The 24,289-nt window shown below is 50.8% G+C and overlaps 1 protein-coding gene across 7 annotated transcripts in view; it reads right to left on the reverse strand.

Annotated features, from left to right (window-relative positions):
• Nucleotides 1–5,224: 5,224 nt before the first annotated feature.
• Nucleotides 5,225–24,289, reverse strand: part of NTN3 (netrin 3) — a 102,489-nt gene continuing 83,424 nt past the window's right edge. For 4 of the 7 annotated variants that reach the window (XM_005293130.5, XM_065558668.1, XM_042854158.2 and 1 more), the window contains one exon: nt 16,854–23,350. In XM_005293130.5, coding sequence (XP_005293187.1) covers nt 23,022–23,350 — 329 coding nt within the window. In that variant the 3' untranslated portion in view covers nt 16,854–23,021. Of the gene's footprint in view, nt 6,562–16,853; nt 23,351–24,289 lie in introns of those variants that run through there. The other 3 variants (XM_042854161.2, XM_005293131.4, XM_042854159.2) reach the window with 3 other exon arrangements.

Genomic DNA, 24,289 nt, shown 5'->3' on the forward strand with positions numbered 1-24,289 from the left:
GGCCCTGGATTTCTGCCTGTGTCTCCTCCTGGACCCACTAGCCAATGCCACAGACTGGGGAGAGGACTCGGGGTGGTGGTGGGGGGATCCAAAGGGGTTAGTTGTACATGCTCTTGCAACTGAGCTGGGTGCTGGGCCAGCAGAGAAATGGAGCTTGGGCCCATAAGGTGCATAACCTGGTGGGTGGAGCTTGGTTCTTTGTCTCCCTCTAATGGCTGGACCACATACACCAGTCGATGGGTCTGCTGCTGCTAAGAGCAGTGGCACTTGCTTCTTTAGCTCATGGATTGAGAATATGAGGCTCCAGGTTCAGAGCCCACAGGTGATCTATCCACGGACATCATGGTTCTTGTGAGTTGGGTGCATTAGGAGCAGCGAGGAAAGTTCGGCATCCTCCAAGGAGCTACCTGGGAACTACATTTGCAATAGGGGCCAGAATGAATCAAGGGAGTCATTTGCTTTTCTCTCCCCTCCTACGGCGTTGTGCCCCTCCTGGGTAACCTGTGGGGTGGGGGGCTGGGAGCAGCTGTCCCCACCCACACTGATGAGCAGGTGCAGGGGAGATCCAACTTGCCTGGCTCACCCAACTCCTCGCTGTGCTGTGTAACATGCCAGTCAGTCCTTGCAGTGTCACTCTCCTCTCCTTGCAGCGAACAAGTGAGAGATGTCATTTGTGTTACTGCTGGTCAAGAGCTGGGGCTTTGCTCCTGATGGGGCGGACGGTGCCAGAGCTGGCCACCTCTGAGCGTTGCTCACTCGGGCTGTCAGGGGATGGGGTGGGGGGTGGAGAGGCAGGAGGATGGGGGTGGCTGCAGCTGGCCCTTTTCTGTCTTGAAGTGCCCCTTATGTGAGCTTGTGAGGCACCATTAGCAATGCAAACTCTAAGCACCCAGGGGCTGCTGTGGCCTAGTGGGAAGAACACAGCACTGGGAGGGGCTGGTTTCTGCTCCTTACTCTGCCACTGATCTGTGGCATGGCTGTGGGCATGTCTCTTAGGCCTAGCCTGTGCTGTGTCAGCAGAGTGGGGCTCTGCTTGGCTCTGAGTCTGTTGTGATTCCTCCCCTTCCCTCTGCAAGCAAACGGCCAGGGAGGGGTGGTGAGAGAGTGGAGCCTTCCTCTTTCCACCAGCTGGAGGTGCTGGCCTGGCACCAGGGGGGAGGGGAGTCGCACCACTCCGAGCGCTGCAAAGCCTCCGAAGCATGGCGGCCCTCTGGCCAGGTGAAGTGCTGGACCACGGCTCTGTATGGTTGGGCCCCTGTGATGGGGTGTCCACCTACCCAGGACTAGAAGGGGTTAAGGGGCCAGGTAGGCCTATTAACTCCACAGGCTGCACCTGAAGGGAGAGCCAGGGAGCAGGGAATTGATGGCAAGCAGACTCAGCTGGGCAGGAACAGGCAGGACCTATAAAGCCAGAAAGCTGGCACCAGACACAGGCAGCAGTTTCTCCCAGGGAAGAAGGAGGAGGGTTTGGAGCTGGTACTCTCAGGACAAGGAGGGGAACCAGGAGTGGTAGGAAACAGTCCAGGAAAGGAGCAGTGAGGGATGGAGGAGGAAGCCTAGAACTGCTGGGTGGAGGATCCCTGGACTGGACCCAGAGTATAGTATGGGTCGGTTTCCCCTACCAGCCACTGAAGGAGTGGTACCTGAGGCAGTGAATGGGAAGACTGCCTAGGGCTGCTGAAGGAAAGACTTTGATATACCCCGGAAGGGGGAACTCTAAGTGACCTGTTGGAGGAGTGAGATGTGAAGAGGATGCTGCGGCTCCTGGGACAAGAGAGGAGCTGCAGATCTGAGAGAGATGGTGTGCAACTGCAGGAAGGGGCATTGACCTCGAGAGCTAATCCCCAGTGTGACCAGGAGGAGGCGCCAGACAAGTGGTTAGTGGTGTGCTCTGTCCTAGCCTCCCATAATGGTATAGGCCTTGGTACGACTGCACCACTTGCACCATTGTAGCTGCATCACTGCACCATTAAACTGGGGTAACCAAGCAGCTCTGAGATCTGGCAGTGAAAGTGTGTGCACTGTATTATTTAGTAGTCTGTTGGTTCTATGCACTGTCTATGTAGCTGAAGTGGAGGCAATGTAAATTTCACCTCTCCTGAGAGGCCCTTTAATACTTGGATGGAAAATATGCATTTTCATATGGTTATATTTCACAGAAGCCATTCATCTATTTAAAATGTAGGAGACAAGGTACAAAAGACATTTAGTATTGTAGAACCAGCCAAATTTTCATGAGATTTGAGATGTATGGTATGTGACCCAGTCCCAGTTTAAATCTACTCCACTATTGTAAATTCCAATTACATCATGCCACCTATTTTAAATACCGTGAAAACTGACTCATTCCTCAAGTATGTTTTATATATTGCCACATCCATTTGAAATAGATGGGCAGTGCATTTTATGGCACATGTGAAAATCTCTCTCTATTTTTCCATCTGGGGGGTTATAGGATCTTTCAGAATATTAATAATGGGGCTCAGAGGAAATGTTCGACTTGAAGGCAATAGCAGAGATTTATGGCTGGTGCAGAGGATGCCAGTGAAAAGTCTGAAAGAGCCCTCAGAAGACAAAGACCTGTGATTTCATCTCACACTCCCTGCAAGTTAATTTTGTGAAACAGACAAGACTGGAAATTTCCTAGTGTAAGCTGGGTAGGTCATTGGAAAGGGCTTTCTCTTAAAGGTGGTGGACTTTTGCACAGGAACAAAGGAAAGATTGCTATACAAAGCAGCAAACCAGCCAGCATCTGCATTCCCTTTGCCATCATTTCAGATGTTTTGATGTCTGAACTGCACCAACTTCCACCATAGATTGGTGGAATTGAACCCTAGACGTTCATCATCAAGAGCACAAAGCCCTGTTGCGGGAGCTAATGGGACCACTCTGCTGCTGGCTCACTTAGCCCCAATGTGTTACAGAAGCGTGATGCAGCAGCACTGGCTGTTGGTTAGACAGGCTGTGCTGTCACACGGTCAGTGTTTTCACATCCCTGTAGGATGTAAGGAGAGGAGAAGGAGGCTGTGACAGAGTGGATCTTGTGTCCCATTGTGTGTGCTAAAAACCCCATTAAAGTTGGCAGCAGTTTTGGGTGAGACATGGGACACATGAGTCAAGACACTGGTCCCCTGTACTGGTACTGGCAAGCTTCCCGCCAAAGATCGCCCCGGCGCAGGTCACCCTCGCCCAGATGGTCTCCCAGACGTCGGTTCCCACCGGGGTGGGATCACTCCCTGTTGTGCTCCCGGTCTCCATCCCAATGGTACCGCTCATTGGGCAGGCAGCGATCCTCGCCTCACCAGTCGCCAACCAGGGTCAGTCGGCAGACTCAGACCACAATGGCTCCGGCCTGGTCGCTGGAAGGGCAATGGTCCGAGTCGGACCGGGAATTCAGCCCCTCGCCAGGGAGTGATGATTCGCAGCCGACCCATGAAACTGGCATGGCGCCTGCAGCAATGGCATGGCAGCAGGGACAGTGGCATGCTCAATGGCTGTACTGGAACCCGTGGGGAGTGCCCGTTATGCCAATCCCATATTCCCGCCAGTCCTCCCTGGCCACTTTGGACAAACCGCCCCCAGCACTGCCTGCACCGGAGTCGGAACACAGTACCGAATCCAAGATGGGGCAGTGCATTGGACTCCAGCACCTAGGGAGCCGTCCCCAGAGACGGAAGGGGAACCCGCCACTCCCCAGGTGGTGCATTTGTCGTTGTCGTCTCCGGACGAAGCAGTGGCGGGTCCCTCCCAAACGGTCAGCCCCCCTGACGACTTCAAGGAACACCAGGCCCTCCTTAAAAGGGTGGCAACCAACTCAAACTTAAAAATTGAGGCGGTCACGGAGGAGTCCGACGACCCCCTTTAATGTTATATCCTTCTCCACCCCAGCCCGGGTCGCACTGACCGTGCACCCAGGGATCGTTAAGATTGCCAAATCGCTGTGGCAAACCCCCTCTTCCATTCCGCCTACTTCTAAGAAGGCAGGAAAGAAGTATTATCTCCCTGCAAAAGGGTTCAAATATCTGCACTCTCCAGTGGCATCACTGGTTGTGTCTGCTGTTAATGAAAGGGACAGGTGTTGTTAGATGTTCGGCTGCATATGTGTGTTCTCCGTGTGTGCTGCCCCAGCTCTGCACAGACAGCAGACCTCGAACGAACTGCCCAATGACCACAAGATCCGTTAAGGTATGAAGGCACCAGGCCAGGTTTATTGTCGACAAAGCATGATAATAGCACCTGACAGACTCTACGAGGATATTAAGACATGCATGCCTGTGACAATGGATGCAGCTCAGTGAATGAAAGGACTTTCCATTCCCCCCTCGGCTGGACAAAGATACTCCCTCTGAGAAACAACTTTATACTCTGATACAAACAAGTTACGTATTGCCCCTCTGACATAGTCAATTACTGACCCCTGACATGGCTAGTTATTACCCATAACCTTGTACATGTTGGTTCGATCAAAACATCTTTATTCATCACACTGTCATCCTGACCTTATCTTTTAGGAGCTGTCAGTGTGTTCCTGAGGCACCTTTAAGACTAACAGAAGTATTGGGAGCATAAGGTTTTGTGGGTAAGAACCTCACTTCTTCAGATGCAAGTAATGGAAATCTCCAGAGGTAGGTATAAATCAGTATGGAGATAACGAAGTTAGTTCAATCAGGGAGGGAGAGGTGCTCTGCTAGCAGTTGAGGTGTGAACACCAAGGGAGGAGAAACTGCTTCTGTAGTTGGAAAGCCATTCACAGTCTTTGTTTAATCCTGATCTGATGGTATCAAATTTGCAAATGAACTGGAGCTCAGAAGTTTCTCTTTGGAGTCTGCTTTTTACAGATTCAGACTAACATGGCTACCCCTCTGAGAGTGTGTTCCTGTTATCCTTGTTTTTGTACCATCCTTGATATCGGGATGTTCTGGTACCATTCTTCTGGAATGTGTTTGTGTGAGTACTCTGTGCCTAGCACTTCTTAGAAATGTGTGTTTCTGCAATATTAGCCCTGTTCTTGCCAGATTCTGTGAACTTGCAAGCAGGCAGAGCCTGACTTTTGCTAACTTTGCTTTATATCAGCAAAGCTTGCCCACTACTTTAGCTCAGGCCTCATACCAGGCATCTGATACCAGGCCTTATACCAGGCTTATATCTCAGGCTCTTTGCCTACTACAACAGGCAGGGCCAAGTCAGTGGCATGCCGGAAAAAAACAACACCAAGACACTGGACTTATTTGGCAGAAAGATTTATTCAACGGACAGCCTGCAATTCAGGGTGTCCAGGCACTGCTAGGCAGGTACAATTTTAACTGTGGGACTCCCTTAACAAGTTCAAAGAGGCCCTCCCGCAGGACCGAGCCCAGGAGTTCGCCACTTTGGTGGATGAAGGCACGGTGGTGGCAAGGGTGGGCCCTCCAAATGGCCTGGGATGCTACTGACTCAGCAGCCAGGGTGGTCACCTTTGCGGTGGCCATGAGGCACAACTCCTGGTTGCAGTCTTCTGGGTTATCCCAGGAAATGCAGGCCGCTATTCAGTACCTCCCGTTTGAGGGGGCGGGGCTCTTCTCTGAGCTCACATATTCAAGACTCCATGACCTTAAAGATTCTCATGCCACCTTCCATTCCTTGGGCCTCCACACTCCTCAACAGGCCAGGAAGCCGTTCCACCCTCCACCTCCTCCAGAGTCTAGGTGCTGGGGGACTCCCCGGCTGGGCACCTACAGGAGAAAGGATAGAGACAAGGGGTCTAAGCAGTGACACCCGTCATCTTCCATTCATCTGCTCAGCCTGGCCCTTGCAGGAACCAAGGAGGCCAGAAGCAGTCATTTTGAGGGTGCGCTCAAGGACAATGTCCCTGTCAGTTCCCAGGACCCACCCTCCCACTCTTTCCTCAACTGCCTCTGCCCCTTCCGGTTGGCCTGGTCTTGGTTGACCTCAGACCATTGGATGTTCAAAGTAATATCCTTGGATTACCCCTGAAGTTCATGGCCGACCCTCTCTCCCACCCCCATCCCCATCCCTCTTCACAGACCCTTCTCATGAGCAACTCCTTGTCCAAGAGATTGAGAACCTCCTGCACCTGGGGGCGATGGAGGAGGTCCCTCGAGACATGAAAGGAAAGAGGTTCTGCTTCCACTACATCCTAATCCCAAAAGCAAAAGGGGGCCTCTGATCCATTTTGGACCTATGTTGCCTCAACAAGTCTCTCAAGAAGTTAAAGTTTTGCATGGTCTCCCTGGCCTCCATCATCCTCTCCCTGGATTCGGGAGACTAGTACGCCGCCCTCGACTTGAAGGACACGTAATTCCATATTTCCATTTTCCCAGGGCACAGGTGCTTCCTTAGTTTTACACTGGGCCAATGCCTTTTCCAATTCACGCCGATGCCATTTGGTCTCTCGTCAGCCCCAAGAGTGTTCACCCAGTGCATAGCGCTAGTGGCCGCTTACCTGAGGAGCTGGGGTGTTCAAATGTACCTGTATCTTAACGACTGGCTAATAAAGGGTTGGTCCCAGGATCAGGTGCAGCAGCATCTCGATTTGGTTTATTCCACTGTCATGACCTGGGGCTGTTAATAAATGAGAAAAAGTCTACCTTAATCCTGGTACAACACATAGAATTCATTGGAGCGGTCCTGAACTCTATTCAGGCCAGAGCCTTCCTCCCTGAGGCTTGGTTCCAAGCCATGGCAGACCTCATCTCGTGCATGCAAGCCCACCTTCTTACCGCAGCTCACATATGCCTACAATTGTTGGACCACATGGCGGCCTGCACTTATGTTGTCCATCATGCATGGCTCCACCTCAGGCCCCTGCAGGCGTGGCTGGTGTCGGTCTGCATCCCCAACAAACACAACATGGACCGTGTGGTCAGGGTCCTGGATCATGTACTATCATCACTCACCTGGTGGCAGAATCCTGCATCGGTGTTGGAGAGAGTCCCCTTCACAGCTCTGCTCAGGTTCTGACGGATAATACAGCAGCTATGTTCTCTATCAACAAGCAGGGCCAGATCCTCTGCCCTTTGCCAGGAAGCCCTCTGGCTCTGGACCTACTACATACAACACGGCATCCATCTCATAGCCACTCACCTCCCCAGGGCAAGAAACACTTTGGTAGATCACCTCAGCAGGACCTTCTCATCTTGCCATGAGTGGTCCCTGCATCTGGAAGTGGTCAGCTTCATCTTCCAGAGGTGGAGAACTACCCAGGTTGACCTGTTCGCATCCAGGCAGAACTGGCAATGCCACATTTTCTGCTCAATTCGGGGGACACTTTTCTGCTCCCATGGTTGGGGGCTCTGTTGTACGCCTTCCCTCCAGTGCCGCTAATTCACAGAGTCCTCATGAAAATCAAGCAGGACAGGGCGAAGGTGATCATACTGCTGGTGTGGCTGCACCAGCACTGGTTTGGCATGCTGCTGGACCTCTCGGTGGCTGCTCTGTTACAGCTCCTGCTCAGTCCGGATTTGCTGTCCCAAAACCACAACAGTCTTGTGCATCAGAGCCTGGTGGCACTGCACCTGACAGCTTGGCTGTTGCATGGTTAAATGCGGAGGAGCAGGAGTGCTCGGCTGCTGTCCAGCAGGTCCTGCTGGGCAGCAGAAAGCCCTCCACTAGAGCAACGTACCTGGCCAAATGGAAGCGGTTTGCTTGTTGGACCTTGGGGATAAAGGTATTCAGCCTGAGTGGGCCTCACTGCAGTTGATCCTGGACTACCTTCTACATCTCAAGTGCCAAGGCCTGTCCCTTTCATCTGTCAAGGACCACTTGGCTGCTATTTCGGCCTTCCGTCTGCTGCTCGAGGGCAGGTCGGTTTTCACCCAGGACATGACTGCCAGGTTCCTCAAGGGCCTCAAGCGCCTCTACCTGCACGTCAGGGACCCTGTTCCGCCATGGCACCTGAATCTTGTGCTGTCACAGCTCACGGGACCCCGCTTTGAGCCTCTGACTTCCTGCTCTCTCCTTCTGTCCGGGAAGGTTGCGTTCCTAGTTGTGATTAGATCCGCCCACTGGGTCTCTGAGATTAGGGCATTTACCGCGGAACCACCCTCTGTGGTCTTCTACAAAGACAAGGTCCAGCTGTGGCCACACCCGGCTTTCCTGCCCAAGGTGGTCTCGTAGTTTCATGCGGGCCAGGACATTTATTTACCTGTCTTTTTCCAAAGCTGCATAAGTTGGAGGAGGAGCATCAGCTGCATTCCCTAGATGTCAGGAGGGCATTAGCCTTCTACATTGAAGGGACCAAGCCATTCCGCAAGTCGATGCAATTGTTTGTTGTGGTGGCTGACAGGACGAAAGGTTGTCCAGTGTCCGCTCAAAGAATTTCTTCTTGGATCACCGCCTGCATTCGCTGCTGCTACGATTAGGCAAAGGTGCTATGATGTTGCACTCTATATGATTTTATGGAAGTATGCTGATGAGTGTGAACATAATGTAACTAAAATATGCTTCATGCAAAAGGTCTCTTGTAAGGTATCATTACAAAGCTTATAATTTACTGAGTGTGGTCATCCTATTTGTATAAATGTATCACTCTTGTATCAGAAACTAGAAATATGAAATATAACTCTGAGGGCCTATTGTAATTATGCAAAGTGTGGGCCATTAATGGTGGTTTGGAATCTTGATGGCTCCCATCAACCAGGACAATTGACTGTAGATAGCTCTGTTTACTTGTAAGTCTTCCTGTATAGGTGTGTGCTGGCAAGTGGGTAATGAAGTCTTACAGTGACATGTGATCATGTCACCTGAACTGGAATCTATCTTTAACCTGGTGCTTTTCCATTGAGAAGGAGGGGGTGTCCAGAGAGGGACAAAGGATTCCCGCCTTATGCAAAAGATATATAAGTGGGTGGAATAGAACAAAGGGGGTGGCCATCATGAAAAATCCCATAGCTACCACCTGAACTGGAACAAGTGCTGTATCAGGGGAAAGGATTGTGCCCAGACTAGGAAGGCGTCCAGTCTGTGAAAGAAATTTATTGAAACATCCCTGGGGGTGAGATTTTATCTGTATTCAGTTTTATTACTGTACTAGGCTTAGACTTGTGTGTTTTATTTTATTCTGCTTGGTAATTCACTTTGTTCTGTCTGCTATTACTTGGAGCCACTTAAATCCTACTTTCTGTATTTAATACAATCACTTTTTACTTATTAATTGACCCAGAGTATGTATTAATACCTGGGGGGGGGGGGAAACAGCTGTGTATATCTCTCTATCAGTGTTATAGAGGGCGAACAATTTATAAGCTTTATACAGGGTAAAACAGATTTATTTGGGGTTTGGACCCCATTGGGAATTGGGCATCTGAGTGTTAAAGACAGGAACATTTCTTAAGCTGCTTTCAGTTTAAGCCTACAGCTGTTAGGGGACATGGTTCAGACCTGGGTCTGGGTTTGCAGCAGGCTAGCGGGTCTGGCTCAAACCAGGCTGGGCACTGAAGTTCCAAGCTGGGAGGGCAGGGAAAGCAGGGGCAGAAGTAGTCTTGGCACATCAGTTGGCAGCCCCAAGGGGGTTTCTGTGATCCAACCCATCACAGGTGCCACCTCTGGTGATTGTAACCACCCACTCGACCAGGGTGCAAGGCCTCTTCAGCAGCCTTTCTGGCCCAAGTGCCTATCCAGGTCATCTGTAGGGCAGCCACCTGGTTGTCTCTGCATATGTTCATGTCTAATTATGCACCTATCCAGCAGTCCTGGGATGATGCTGGCTTTGGTAGAGCAAGCCGCTAGACTGTGAACTTCGAGCCCACCTCCAGGGATACTGCTTGTGAGTCACCTAGAATGGAATCGATATGAGCAAGCACTCAAAGAAGAAAAAAACGTTTACCTACCTTTTTGTAACTGATTTTCTTCAAGATGTGTTGCTCATATCCATTCTATGACCTGCCCTCCTAGAAGGAACTGAGATGGCATAGATTCGGCAGTGCCTAATATACCAAAGCATGAGCTCAAGGGGGCGCCACAGCCGACCCAACAGATACCGCTAAGGCAAAAATCTCTGACAACTGTGCATGTGGGCGCACACACACCTAGCATAGAATGGACATGAGCAACACATCTCAAAGAACAACAATTACAAAAAGGTAGGTAACCGTTTTTTTATGATCAGCTCTGTCTTCGTCTCTCGTTTTTCCTAGATGATGTGTCTTTGTCCAAGTGCTGTGTCTATGAACCCACTCCCTGATGTGCTGTACTCCTAATAAACCCAAGCCATCTCATTTCACATTACGTGTGCTCCTGGAGCAGGGGAATAGAGTGGGCAATGTTTATATGACAACAGAAAGTTCTGCTCTTTGGCGTTTCTGGGAAATGGGATTTGTCTGAGATGGAAGCACAAACCATTTATTTTAATTTTGTATATGCACCGTTTGCTGTATAAACAGAGGGCTTACTTTTACAAATGATTTGTGGTTTGTTATTCCATTAGGATCTGATCCTGCATAATGCTGAGGGCTTCAGAGAGAGATGCTAAGTGACTTTGCAGCTCTCCAAAGTGCTCAATAGCTTCCAGAATCAGACTCTTAAAAATCAGTCCCCAGGGAGAAAATGAACATAAGGACTTGATTCTCCTCTTACTCCAGTCAGGAATGGGCCATTGGTAGGGAAATTCAGGATGAAATAAACAGGGAGCTCACATCCACTCCACCCTCCAGCAGTCCACTTCCATCTAAAACTACCCAGTAACATCTCAATGTGTCTAACCTGGGTGGATGCCCTAGCACTCTCCCAGTGCTAGCCAGTTCAGGCAGCTGGTTGGTCCTGGTGATTAGACATTTTCTTGGGTTCTATTGCTAGCTTCTTTTATAATGTTAGGAACCTCAGTTTCCCAAATTGACTCCCGTCTTTCCACTTTAAACTGGCAGTAGTAATATATCTCATAAGTAGTGCTGTAAGGCTTAATGAATTAACACTTGTAAAGCACTTTGAGGTTCTTTGGATCAAATGTTATCTGCAGTTCGGATGTCAGTTTATTCCACCAGATTTACTATTTGAACTACTGTAGCACCTTGCTTGAGGTCAGGGTCTCATGGTGCTGGTTGCACATAGGCATAGGAGGAGACAGCCTCTGTCCCAAAGAGTTTACAGTCTACCTGACAAGACAGAATTATTGACACCATTGTACAGATGGGAACTGAAGCAGAGAGACACTAAGTGAGTTTGCCTGCAGTCACAGAAGGGATCTTTGGCAGATTCAATAATTGAATTCAGTTCAATGTCTTAACCCCAGCTAGGGGTTGGATCTAGAGCAGGTTGGGATGAAAAAAAAAATTGGGGGGGGGAGGTGAGAAAGAGGGAGAGTTGGTCCAAAAAATGCTGATTCATCACATTTGAAACCATTCACAAAACAGGGTTGGGACTGATAAATTTCCTGACTTGAAAAAAAGTCAAGAAAAAAGATTCCAAGTTGTTGAAACATTTTGTTTTGACATTGTCACTAGGAAATATTCCAGTTTTTCAGTTCATAGAATCATAGAATCATAGAATATCAGAGTTGGAAGGGACCTCAAGAGGTCATCTAGTCCAACCCCCTGCTCAAAGCAGGACCAATTCCCAGCTAAATCATCCCAGCCAGGGCTTTGTCAAGCCGGGCCTTAAAAACCTCCAAGGAAGGAGACTCCACCACCTCCCTAGGTAACGCATTCCAGTGTTTCACCACCCTCCTAGTGAAATAGTTTTTCCTGATATCCAACCTGGACCTCCCCCACTGCAACTTGAGACCATTGCTCCTTGTTCTGTCGTCTGCCACCACTGAGAACAGCCGAGCTCCATCCTCTTTGGAACCCCCCTTCAGGTAGTTGAAGGCTGCTATCAAATCCCCCCTCATTCTTCTCTTCTGGAGACTAAACAATCCCAGTTCCCTCAGCCTCTCCTCATAAGTCATGTGCTCCAGACCCCTAATAATTTTTGTTGCCCTCCGCTGGACTCTTTCCAATTTTTCCACATCCTTCTTGTAGTGTGGGGCCCAAAACTGGACACAGTATTCCAGATGAGGCCTCACCAATGTCGAATAAAGGGGAACGATCACGTCCCTCGATCTGCTGGCAATGCCCCTACTTATACAGCCCAAAATGCCGTTAGCCTTCTTGGCAACAAGAGCACACTGTTGACTCATATCCAGCTTCTCGTCCACTGTGACCCCTAGGTCCTTTTCTGCAGAACTGCTACCTAGCCATTCGGTCCCTAGTCTGTAGCAGTGCATGGGATTCTTCCGTCCTAAGTGCAGGACTCTGCACTTGTCCTTGTTGAACCTCATCAGGTTTTTTTCGGCCCAATCTTCTAATTTGTCTAGGTCCCTCTGTATCCGATCCCTACCCTCTAGTGTATCTACCACGCCTCCTAGTTTAGTGTCATCTGCAAACTTGCTGAGAGTGCAGTCCACACCATCCTCCAGATCATTAATAAAGATATTAAACAAAACCGGCCCCAGGACCGACCCTTGGGGCACTCCGCTTGAAACCGGCTGCCAACAATGACTTGTCATTTTGAAACTTAAACTAATTAGACTGAAAAACTGTTTAAAAATGTCAAAATGAAAAGGAAACATTTTGATTGCCCCGAAACAAAAGAAATAAATCAGTGTTTCAGCTCCTGGATATTTTCAAGATCTGGACTTTTGGTTCTGATTTGAGATGGAGAAAAAAGCTGAATTCTCGAAAATATGTGCAGGATTAAAAAAACCATTTCCCAGCAAGCTCCAGGAGGATACCAGCACCTATCACATTGGGGCTTGTCCATGACTGGGGCTCCTGACAATACAGTAATTCAAATACTAAATTACAACACACAGGGGGTGGAGCAGGAGGAGAGTTCTAGCGTTGCTGAATCTATCCAAATGAAGTCCAAGAGCACGGTGCCCAACCTAATACTAGCCGCAGCCAACACCTCCTTTTCTGTAGCCATCACAGGAAATTCCTGGCTATGTCTGCACCCCCTTGTAACCTCATCCCTATCTCCCAGAGCAGAGCGTCCCCGCACTGCCACCCTCGGAAAGTCAGCAGTGATATTTACAGGCAGATGCGCTCCCGAGGTCCTAGCCAAGAGCAGGAAGTAGCAGCTAGCCTGGGAGTGACGAGGGTCAGAGCTGGGCCATGAGGCAGAGTCCCAGCTTGGGATGGTGGAGGTTCTGACACCTCAGTTTCTTTCTTTCTTTTAACTCATTCTCTGCATCGCTACAGCAGTGGGAAAACCTGTGCTAAAGGAAGCCAGTGGGTTTCACTAGATGGCCACCCCTCTGACCCGAGCCGTTCCCTGTCTTTAACTCTTCCTTACAAAAACACAGGGCAGGGCAGCCAATCAATTAATGGTTTCCTCATGTTCCCTGTACACTTGGCCTGATGTAGGAAACCTCCCTCGTTTTGCTACCTCGCCTTCCCTTGCTACATGTGACTTGACCAAGCCAAAGGGATCTGGGGTGGGAGGAGGGGTTAGGTGGCCATAACACTGCCTGAAGAGAGTTGCACTTTCATTGGGAAGATGCAACATTAATTGCCAAACCTGACAAAACACCCTCCCCCCAAGCAACGCTGCAAGCAAAGCAAACACATTGTCTCCAGCCAGTGGCTAAGCCAGGTCCTAAGTGCAGGGGGAGCAAACCTAAAAAAGGTGCCCCCCCCTTGGCTCCTCCTCTGGCCATGCCCCCCCTTGGCTCCTCCTCCGGCCACTCAGCGCCCCTCCCCCACTGGCTCCTCCGGCTGCGCCGGCCCCCCCTCCTCCCGGCTCCTCCAGCCATGCTGCAGCCATGCTGCGCCCCCCCTCCCCCGCTTGGAGGGGCTCGGGCCGGGGGGAGGGGGTCGGGGGCGGGCTGGCGGCGAGGGCTAGCTGGGGCTGACGGCTCCCCACGGCGGAGCAGCAGGCACAGCCTTCGGGGAGGCCGGAGGGCTCCTCATGGCAGAGGTGAGGGGAAAGCCGCACGGCTCCGTCCACATTCTGGGAACTGGGGCCGCCGCCCTGGGGCCGGAGCCGTTGGGGCCGGGGGTGCTCGGCTGGTGCCGCTCAGCCAGGGCTGGAACCGGGGACGGCGTGCTCGGCCGGAACCGGGGCCGCTGGGGCCGGAGCCACCAGGGGTGCTTGGCCGGCGCCGCTGGGGTTGGGGCCGGAGCCGCCAGGGCTGGGAGCGGGCCGGCACCGCGGGGCCCAGGGCGAGCCAGAGCTGCTGGGGCCAGAGCCAGCAAGGGGTGCTCGGCCGGCGCCACTGGGGCCGGGGCCGGAGCTGCCAGGGCTGGGAGCGGGCCGACGCGCTCGGCCGGAGCCGCCAAGGCCAGGAGCAGGCCAGCGCCGCAGGTCCCGGACTGAGCCGAAGCCGCTGGGGCCGGAGCTGCCGGGGTGCTCAGCCGGCACCGCTGGGGCCGAGCCGGGATGGAGCTGCCAGGGCCGGGAGCGGGCCGGCGCTCTCGGCCGGAGCCTCCAAGGCCGGGAGTGGGCCGGCGCCGCAGGGCCCGAGCCAAAGCCGCCGGGGCCAGAGCTACCGGGGTGCTCGGCCGGCGCTGCTGGGGCCGAGCCGGGCCGGAGCTGCCAGGGCTGGGAGTGGGCCGGCACTGCGGGGCCCAAGCCAAAGCCGCTGGGGCCAGAGCTGCCGGGGTGCTCTGCCAGCGCCGCTGGGGCCGAGCCGGGCCGGAGCTGCCAGGGCCGGGAGCGGGCTGGCATGCTCGGCTGGCACCGCGCTTGGCCGGAGCCTCCAAGGCTGGGAGTGGGCTGGCGCTGCGGGGCCCGAGCCAAAGCCGCTGGGGCCAGAGCTGCCGGCGTGCTCAGCCAGCGCCGCGCCGGGCCGGAGCTGCCAGGGCCAGGACCGGGCCGGCGCCCCGGGGCCGAGCCGAGCCGGACCCGCTTGGCCGGGGCCAGTGGGAGCCGCTCGGCCAGGGCCGGACTGGGCCGCGCCACACCTCGTCTCCCCGGAGCCCTCCTTCTCGCGTCTCCCCCTCCCAGCTTACCTGCTGCTGCCGCTGGCCTGCCCCCTGCTTGTTTTTAGACTTCCCGCGAACGTGTGATTCGCGGGAAGCAGGGGAGGGGGAGGAGCAGGGGGGGCGGAGCGTTCAGGGGAGGGGAGGAGGGGGAAGTGAGCTAGGGAAGGGGTGGACAGCTGCGGGGTCCGTTTAGGCGCCGCTTTTCAAAAATGTGATGAGGAGAAGGGGCTGCTTCCCCTGCACCCCACTAGCTAAGCTAGTGTCTCCAGCACACTTTATACAATTATGTGCGTGTATAACACATTTGCATTGTGCCTGTTGCATCGCCCTCTAGTGGCTACTCCACAATTAGGATAACAGTCTTTTGTTGCTGCCAATGCATGGAGGTCTAGAGCAGTCGTTCTCATCTCAAACTTTTGTAGTGGTGACCCCTTTCACACAGCAAGCCTCTGAGTGCTACCCCCACTTTATAAATTAAAAACACGTTTTAAAATATTTAACACTATTATAAATGCTGGAGGTGAAGCGGGGTTTGGTGTGGAGGCTGACAGCTTGTGACCCCCCAGGTAATAGCCCTGTGACCCCCTGAGGGGTCATGATCCCCAGTTTGAGAACCCCTGGTCTAGAGAGTGCCATGGTATAAGGTAAGTTTTATGGGCACAGACTGGGATTTCAAAGGAGTTAAGCACCCAGATCTCATTGAATTCCAATGGGAATTGGATGCCTAACTCCCTTAGTCTCTTTTGGAAATCCTAGCCTCAGTTAACTAACTTCCTCCAAGATGTAAGGGAGGGTCAGGCTGGCTCACTCTCCATCAGTGTCTCTGGCTTTCCTGTGCCTGGAGCTGTGGGGCACAGTGATCAGTGGGCAGCTAAGTAAGTGATGGGGGTGGTGACAGTGGCACGCCTGGATATACTATCTCATCCTGTCTGCAACCAGAGCAATGCATCTCTAGGAACAGGGCACAATGTTCTTGGTCAGATGTGGAACAAAACCTGCTGGGCCTCAGGCATTAGTGCACCTCAGTCCCTTCTGTTCTCTGCCTGTGGCACAGAACAGCCTCGTCTCCTGAGGGCTGTAATACTTTGGTCTTATTTTTATTGTTGGCTTTAGTGTGCAAGTGACTGGGTTGTGTTGGTGGCCTGTGACAAACAGGAGGTCAGACTGAATGAGCTGGTGGACCCTCTGGCCCTAAACTCTACAAATTTCAGGGCAATCCTTAACTATAGCTCTGGTGCCTAGGCATTATGAGAGGCACATTAAAAATGCTGGTGAGGATAGACAGACAGATTAGATTAAAAGTATGCTTGCAGTGTTGTTGTAGCTGTGTTGGCCCTGGCTATTCGAGCGGCAAGGTGGGAGAGGTGATATCTTTCATTGGACTAACTTCTGTTGGCGAGAGAGACAAGCTTTCCAGCTCCACAGAGCTCTGCTTCAGGGCTTAAAAGTAAGACACATCAATAGAAGAGATTCGATTTAGATTAACCAAAGAATATTCAATCATCGAGCCACATGTAACAAACTAAGCCTGACTTCTCCCTAGCCTGCTAGGCCCTTTAGAACCAGGAGAGTGGATGGGGGCTGGTGGTGTGACTCACTTGGAATTTCACGGTTGAATTTTTGATTAAATCCTCACAAGAGGCTATTAAAGAAACCTGGTAACTCCAGAGTTAGAGGCAAAGTCTGTCATGGATTAAAACCACCTTCAGAGCTGGCAGTAAATGGCCGTTCTCAGCAGCCAGAGGTGAGGTGCGCCAGGGCTTTGTATGGAAGAAGTGGCATTTAATATGGACTGGAAGAAGGGTCAAGAAGTGACAAAAGTGAGAAAATTTGCTCAGGAAGCTTTGAGGTTAATATGCTATTGAGGTTAATATGCCTGCTAGTCAGTGGCACCCACTATTTTCAGAGTCTGTTTCTAAATAGCTTATAAAGGGTTAATAAAATGTTAATAGATGGTTTAATAAATAGTCCATCATTTATTACAGATTGTTATACAATCCAACAGGTCAATAGATTACATATAATCATCTGTAACACTGCCTCCTGATTTGTTTATAACCCGCTGTCACACATACCACTCATATCTGTCACATGCTTATAGCATCTGTTAATTATTTATTCACCTTTTGTAAACTTTTTGTAAGAGGACCCTTACTATAAGTGCGACCAGTAAGTGTGTGCATGCTCCATCCCCTACTCGCCTCAATGGCAGTTTTCTGTGCGGTTACTGACCAGCCTTTCTTTAAGCTTCACCAAGTGGAGAGAAATGGGCTCTTTGCGGTACCACTTTCAGAGGTCTGAGCCAGCAACTCAGCTGTTGTATACTGTTGTAATTCCATGCAGCCATGCTGATCTACACCAGCTGAGGAGCTGCCCAGGCATTTTTCATAATCAAAGGTGGCGCTAGTAACAAAGCTACAGGCAATTTTAAAAATACAACAGCACATTTTCTACTGGTGCAAACTTCCCCAAGTCCAGTGATTGCCATGGAGCTGCACCAATCGTTGCCAGCAGAGAGTTGGCCCCAGTGCCTGATTTTGGTTTCACTCATACACCCATGTCCAGTTACTGAAGCAAATGGGGTTGCACCAGAGTAAAATGCGAGTAAGAGTGACCTTCACTCCTGTGCAGAATACCAGCCCAAAGTCTAGGCACCACTCAGAGCAGGTGGGACTTAATCAGTGTGCATAGGCCCAGGGGTGAATTTCATTCTAAGTGAACTCAGAATCAAGGCCCTTGGTTTTGATCTTGATGGGATCCCTTGAGCCTGCTCCTTTGGAATCCAGCCTGGGTCTCAGTGCCTCCCACCCTGCAAACTCACAGATCTTCAGCTGATGTAAATAAGCACATTTACCCCAACTGTGCTGAGCACCTGCCTTGTGCTCTGCGTGAGGCATTCTTCCAAGTGGGCCTTACTGGTGCAATTAAGAAACAGCAGAACCCATGTCCAGGGTGGGGGATGAGGTGTCATCAGCAGTTTAGCATCAAAAGCCAAATGCAAACTGCAGTCTCAGGGAAAGAAAACACCAATTTAGGCAGGCAATACACATTAGACTCGTGTTATTAAAAACAATAATAATAAAAAAGAAAAAGTACATATCTTATATATGTTACACTATGTTCCATAACATTGGTTGTTATTTTTTTACATATTCAACAGTATTTCATGGAGATGGCCTGGTCCATAGCCTCCCTCCAATTCTTTTGCTCTGTTGCATTTTGGAAACTATTGACACGACATACATGTTATAACCTAGAGGTCCAAAGCTGGCCTGAGAAGAGGGACAGGGAGATGGTGTTTCTTGCAGCGGGCTCAGCCCATGTCATACCATTCTGGGTGCCCAAACGTTGCAACGTTCAAGGGCAACTTGCCAGAACACCAAAAACTGTCCTGAATCTGCCCTTATATGGTTGTATGTTTAAATACAAAGTAAAGGCACACAGTCATAGACTGAGAGTCTCCAAGCAGCCTAGGGGCTGTAGATGTGCCTCTTTAATTAGAGCAGCATCTAACTCCCCAAGACAGCTTTGCAAATGTCAACCATAGCATTTACCTGCTCAGTAAAGGAATATGACGCGAAATGGCTTGTGGTCTGAGTTCACCAGCTGTCAAACCCTACAGTTTCGTCCTTACCTGGTACGGAGAGAGCAGCAGTGAGCTGTGTTTTAGGCTGGGCTGGGCTGGATTTGACCCTTAGGCTGCAGTCTGGGCACCGAAGGTTCATAAGCTACAGCAGTGAAATCCACCCCTTGTACAAATGGTCAGCAGGCAGCTTCAGCACCCCTGCAGTCCCACTCAGGGTGTAGGTGCGATTTAAGATGCACTTGTGCTGCAGTTCTATGTGGGGTGAGTTCCCTCCCCGCAAAAATACAGCCCAAGTGACATTTAGTGCATGAGAAAGTGAGAAATTCTCTGCAGCACATTCACCCAGGAGCATCCGTTCTCAGTGACCATGCAAAACCCATAAAAAAAACTCTTCTCTTGGTTTGTGCCTAGCAGCTTGGGAGTTAAGCGGTTACTGTGACAGCTGCACACTTTCCTGTTTGCTTTGAGAGGGTCTTTGTTGCAGAACAGGAACAGCAGCACACGTGCACACACACACAGATACACACACACACACTCCGTCTCCCCTACCCCCAAGAAACTAGGGACAGTGAACGTGACGGCGACTGTGCCCATAGAATCCAGCAGAACAAGCCTCTTTAGGCTTCAATGGGAATTGACCGGGGCCCATCACACCACTGCAGAGGCCTGTGGGCCTGATTCTCCCCTAGCTTGCACCCTGTGTGCTGCAAGGGGGTGTCAAGCACTCCCATTCCTGGGCCAGCTCCTCAGCTGATGTGAAGTAGAAGTGCTTCTATTTCCCTCCATGGAGTTATGACAGGCTGCAACAACTGAGGGTCTGGCCCATTAGTTGGTAACGGGTTGCATGACCACGTTGCACTAGTGTAACTGACTGCACACAGGGTAAGGTGGGGGTGGACCAGGTTCTGTGGCTCACCGACACTGGAGGGATGGGAAGGTAAAGTCACATTAGGCTAAAGCAGGGAATGGGTGTTCTGTGCATTTTCCCCATCAGCTGGCACCTGAACAGATTGTGCGCCACCCTTGTGCTAGCCAGGGCCTTTTCCCCCCACCTGAGAGCACAGGGGCTGCATGTGGAGCAGGAGGGGACATGACGTTTGTTCTCACTATGTGGCTGTAATTCACAGGAACATTTTAAACAGAAAGTACCTGTAACATTTAACGCCAGGAGCGAGCGAGTTCGCTCAAAGCTCTGTCAAGCCGCTACATCAACGCAGGTGACCTGAGGGATGAGCAGTTACTATGCTACGAATGGGCCAGTGTCACAACTGTGTTAGCAACACACGAGTCTGTTACTTGTCAAGGCGCCCGTGGCCATTATGTCAATTACTACATTCAGTGCAACTCTGGGAGCCCTGCCCCCCATATCATCACCAGCTCACAGGTTAGTAACCTGGCGTTGGGCATTCACACCGCTCCACCATGCCCTAGCCAGTATTCCGGTGTCCCAGGAGACAGGTCTTGGCCTTCCACCCCTCCCTGCAGTAGGCAGCTGTCACGCTAGCTTATTCTGCAGTCAGACTCTATGTGCCCCTTTGCATGTATCAGCAGTAGGTAGGGGGATTGACACGGAATGGAGGGGGCATTGGTATGGCTCAGAGGCCAAAAATGAGCCTTGAAGGCTGCTAGAGTGTTGTTCTGCTAGAATACATTAGTAGGGCCATAAACAAAATGGGCTTTATTTGTAACCCTACAATAATAAACCATTGTACAGCTCCTTCCCTAAGCATAGTCAGAAATGGCATTGCAGCTGCTTACACCAGGCCTGAGTTTGCCCCATGGTGTAAATTGGTTAGGAAATGACAGTTCCTAGCACAGCAATGGCTTTTGGGGGGGGGGGGTGGAGGTCAACTCCTGAGGTCAGTTACATCCGTGTAAATCCAGGATACCTCAGGTGGCTTTAATGGTGTTGCTCTGGAATTACATGGGTGTCAATGAGATCAGAATCAGGGCTTTGGTGTTCAGTGGGTATGCAAAATATGTGTGACACAGCACACTGTGGGTCTGGTCCTGATCACACTTATACCAGGTAAATGAGGAGTAACTGCACTCAAGTCAAGCAAGTTGCACTGGTGTAAAATTGGTATGAGAGGATAATCAGGCTGCAGTGTGAACTCAAGTCCCCCTGGAGAAAACGGTGGTTTTTTTGCAATTGACTTCAACAATTGACCAGGTATTGGCATTGTAAGTAAACATGGCCCCACATGTATGGTCCCAGGTGACATGAATTGCTGGGGCCGGGGGAATAAAATGTGATTCAAAGACCATCCCATGATGGAGGTTGAATGTAAATAACATGAGTAGTGACTAGGTGTCAGGAATGTGCATTTCCACTCTGCTCCTTGTACTAATGCAAACACAAGGGTGCGCCTGCTAGTACTGTCTGCAGTGAGAACAGCAAAGGCAGGCACTGGGCAAACTAGTCCAGCCAGCACACCTCGCGTGACCATTTGCTAGTCTGTCCTCCCACACCTATACAATTTTGATTTTCAGCAACCCCTTGTTCTGCCACCTTTCATGGGCCTTCAGTGCATGACATTCCTGACCTCAAAGAGCTTTGCTAAGCCAATTCTGGGCCTTCAGCCAGCTCTGCTAATGTACCTTAATCATGCCCCAAAACACCTCCTGGTGTTCAGTCCAGCATCACCATACAGGTCACCTCAGTCTGGCCTCAAAACACTCTCTTCCATTCCTGAGCTAAAACACAATTCTGCCAGTATCTTAACCTGCAAAGGCCCCTATGCTAGGCCTGGGCTCTCACACAGCTCTGCCAACGAGCCTCAGTCTTAAACTGCTCTACAGAGTAACATCTCCCTGAGCCACAGGTGCCCACGGCAATTGGTTTTCAAGGATCATCCCGCCACACACTGTTTCCAGGCTGCTCCGTTATCTTGCTGCATTTCCTGCCCTCTGAGTAGATCCAATCCAACAGCCACCCAGGCCCACTCTGTGCCCATTTGGAATGTGCCTGTGTCAAGTGACTACAATTCCCTTGCCCTGGTGAACTAGAGCTTCTCACCATAACCACCAGTGCATTAGCTTTGCTTTATCAGTCCTGCCCCCTTGAGACTCAGAGGGCTGGGGAAGCATAAAAACATCCCGAGGACTCGATCTTCCTGGGATTTCACCTTCTGCCCCCATTTACACCTCTGCAAAACATTGTCCAAGTCCGAATGGCAGCTTTTCACAGTCCTTTGGCCCAGATGAAAATAACTACTCTGGGTGAAAAGCAGGGCAGAATCAGGCCCACAGGTGAATTATGCATGTCGAGCCAGATCCTCAGCTGATGCAAATTGGCTGATTTGCACCAGCTGAGGATCTGCCCCCACAAACGTACACATTTTCTGAGAGGATATAAGAGGGCCTTTGGCAGCAGGGCCGGCTCCAGGCACCAGCCTGGCAAGCAGGTGCTTGGGACAGCCGCTCTGGAGAGGGGCGGCACGTCCAGGTTTTCGGCGGCAATTCGGCGGACAGTCCCTCACTCCCGCTGGGAGCAAAGGACGTCCTGCCAAATTGCTGCTGCAGATCGCGATCGCAGCTTTTTTTTTTTTTTTTTTGGCTGCTTGGGGCGGCCAAAACCCTGGAGCCGGCCCTGTTTGGCAGTGACCTTGGCTAAGACCAGTCTGCAGGTGGGGGCTGGTGCATTCCAGCAGTGGCTGAATAAACCCAAAGGGCCTGATTCTCACTGTGTCACATCAGTGTCATACCAGTGAAATCAATGATGGTGTATCAGCATAAACATGATGTAACTGGCAAATTAGACACTTTGGTTTTTCATGGAACTCCAGGTTTGGAATCTCCTCTCATACTGTATGCATATGGAAATCCATTAGCAAGCCATGCACTTACTCCTTACCTATACCAGTATATATGACAGAAGAATCTGACCCTCTATGTCCAATGCTTTTGCTTTCCCTTCAGGGTGACCTGAAATAGGGTGGAAGATGGGAATGGGGGAAGTTAAGTCAGAAGTTCTCTGGCCTGTGCTATGCAGGAGGGCAAACGAGATGATCACAGTAGTCTCTTTTGGCCTCATAATCCATGAACTGACACCAGGCTAGTTTCAGCTGCTACGGATAGGAAGGGACTGAAGAGCTTAGACTAGTCCACACCCAGGTATAGCGTGACTGAGCGAAGAGCTGAGGACTTGCGCTCGGACACTGGGAGCAGGCAGGGCATGGAGCTCACCCCCGAAAGTGAAGAGAGATCAGAAACAATGAGACACAGGAGAGGGGCCCTGACGGAGAGGCCTTTTGCTTATATCCTCTGAGCAACTTCAGACCTAGCAACACTGGGCTCATCCTCCACTTCACTCCTCTTTAAAGGCTTGTCCTTACTGTGTTACTTTTAATTAACATTAAGGACACACACATCCCCAGGCACACCCAGGCCTTCACGCACACAAAGGAACCCATCGCAAATATACACTATAGACAGGAGAGTCTGTTCACGCTATATATATATACAGAGTCTCTGGGGAACAGTCTGAAGAATGCGCATAGGGCGGGGACTTTAGTAAGCGACAGACACAAAACCCATCATGGTTTCAAACACTTCCCCTTCTTCTCCCGCCGCTGCAGTTTCCGCAGGCGCCGGGTCCAGGCATCCCGCCATTGGATGACCAGGCTGTTCTTGTCAGCCATGAGTCCTGGCCGGTCAGTGGGGTTTTCGCTGATCCCCATGACAAGGTATTTTCTGCTGATTTGGATCTTGGGGCACTTGCAGGCCAGGTCTTTCATGTGGATCCACAAGAAGTTATCACCACGCTTCACACGCTCATCGCGGCACTTGTAGACCGAGAGGACGTTGACAGTGAACTTAGCCCAGTTGGCCACTGTCTCCATGTCTAAGACATTCACTTGGACAACTGGGGGAGAGACAAAGAGAGAGTGGAGCAAGAGTCAGCGATGATACTCTCCTCCCCGACCCGCTTGTTCTGGCAACAGCCAAATTTCCATGGCTCAATCTTTGCGGGATTGTTTCTGCTCTGACAGGGGAACCATCCACCCTTTAAGAAAACACTCTATCCTGTTTCACTGCAGCTTCTCGATGGACCAATTCCACAAGATCTAGTTATGTCTTCTCACCACAACACTCGGTGGCTTGGCATTAGAGACGCTTGGAATTTTTCCATCAAAACAGTTTTTGGGGATGAGAAATGGCTTTGTGATGAAATCAAAAATGCTCACAAGACATTTTTCAGTAAAAAAAATTCTAGTTTTGGTAAAATTTCCCACAAAAAATGAAAAAAAAAATCACCAACTTTTTTTGTTTTTGTTTTTTATGAAAAACTGGAAAATTTACCCCCCTCTCCCCCCAAACTCATATCAATTTTCCAAAATTGCCAGTGAAAAGTAATTAGCATTTTTTGACCAGCCTTATTCAGCACGGCTATCCCCATGCTTCTTAAAGCAATAGGCCCCCAGGGCACAGCTGTCTGTGGTCCAGAGGATGACTGGGACTGCTGAGTGCTCAGAAAAGGCAGACTTCAGGAGCCTACTGAGCCTCCAAATTCCACCTGCACTACAGGAGGACAAGATGTTGCTTAATTTTCCTTTTCAGACACGCTTTGCTAGTCAGTGACATTCACCCTGCTTTGGGACTGTGATATGGTTCTGAGGTTTGCTGGCCAAACATGATTTCATCTCAGGCCAGGTGCATGAGGAAGGGGCAGGACGGTGGTGAAACCAAAGTGGAAAGGCAGTGATTTGGCCCTGGAAGACACAGGGCAGCAAAAAGAGCTGGAAGGCCTGATTCTCCCTTCACTGACATTGGTGTTAATTGGGGTTAATTTTGTTGAGGTTAT

The sequence above is a fragment of the Chrysemys picta genome, chromosome 10 (assembly GCF_011386835.1).
Source record: "Chrysemys picta bellii isolate R12L10 chromosome 10, ASM1138683v2, whole genome shotgun sequence".
NCBI lineage: Eukaryota > Metazoa > Chordata > Testudines > Emydidae > Chrysemys > Chrysemys picta.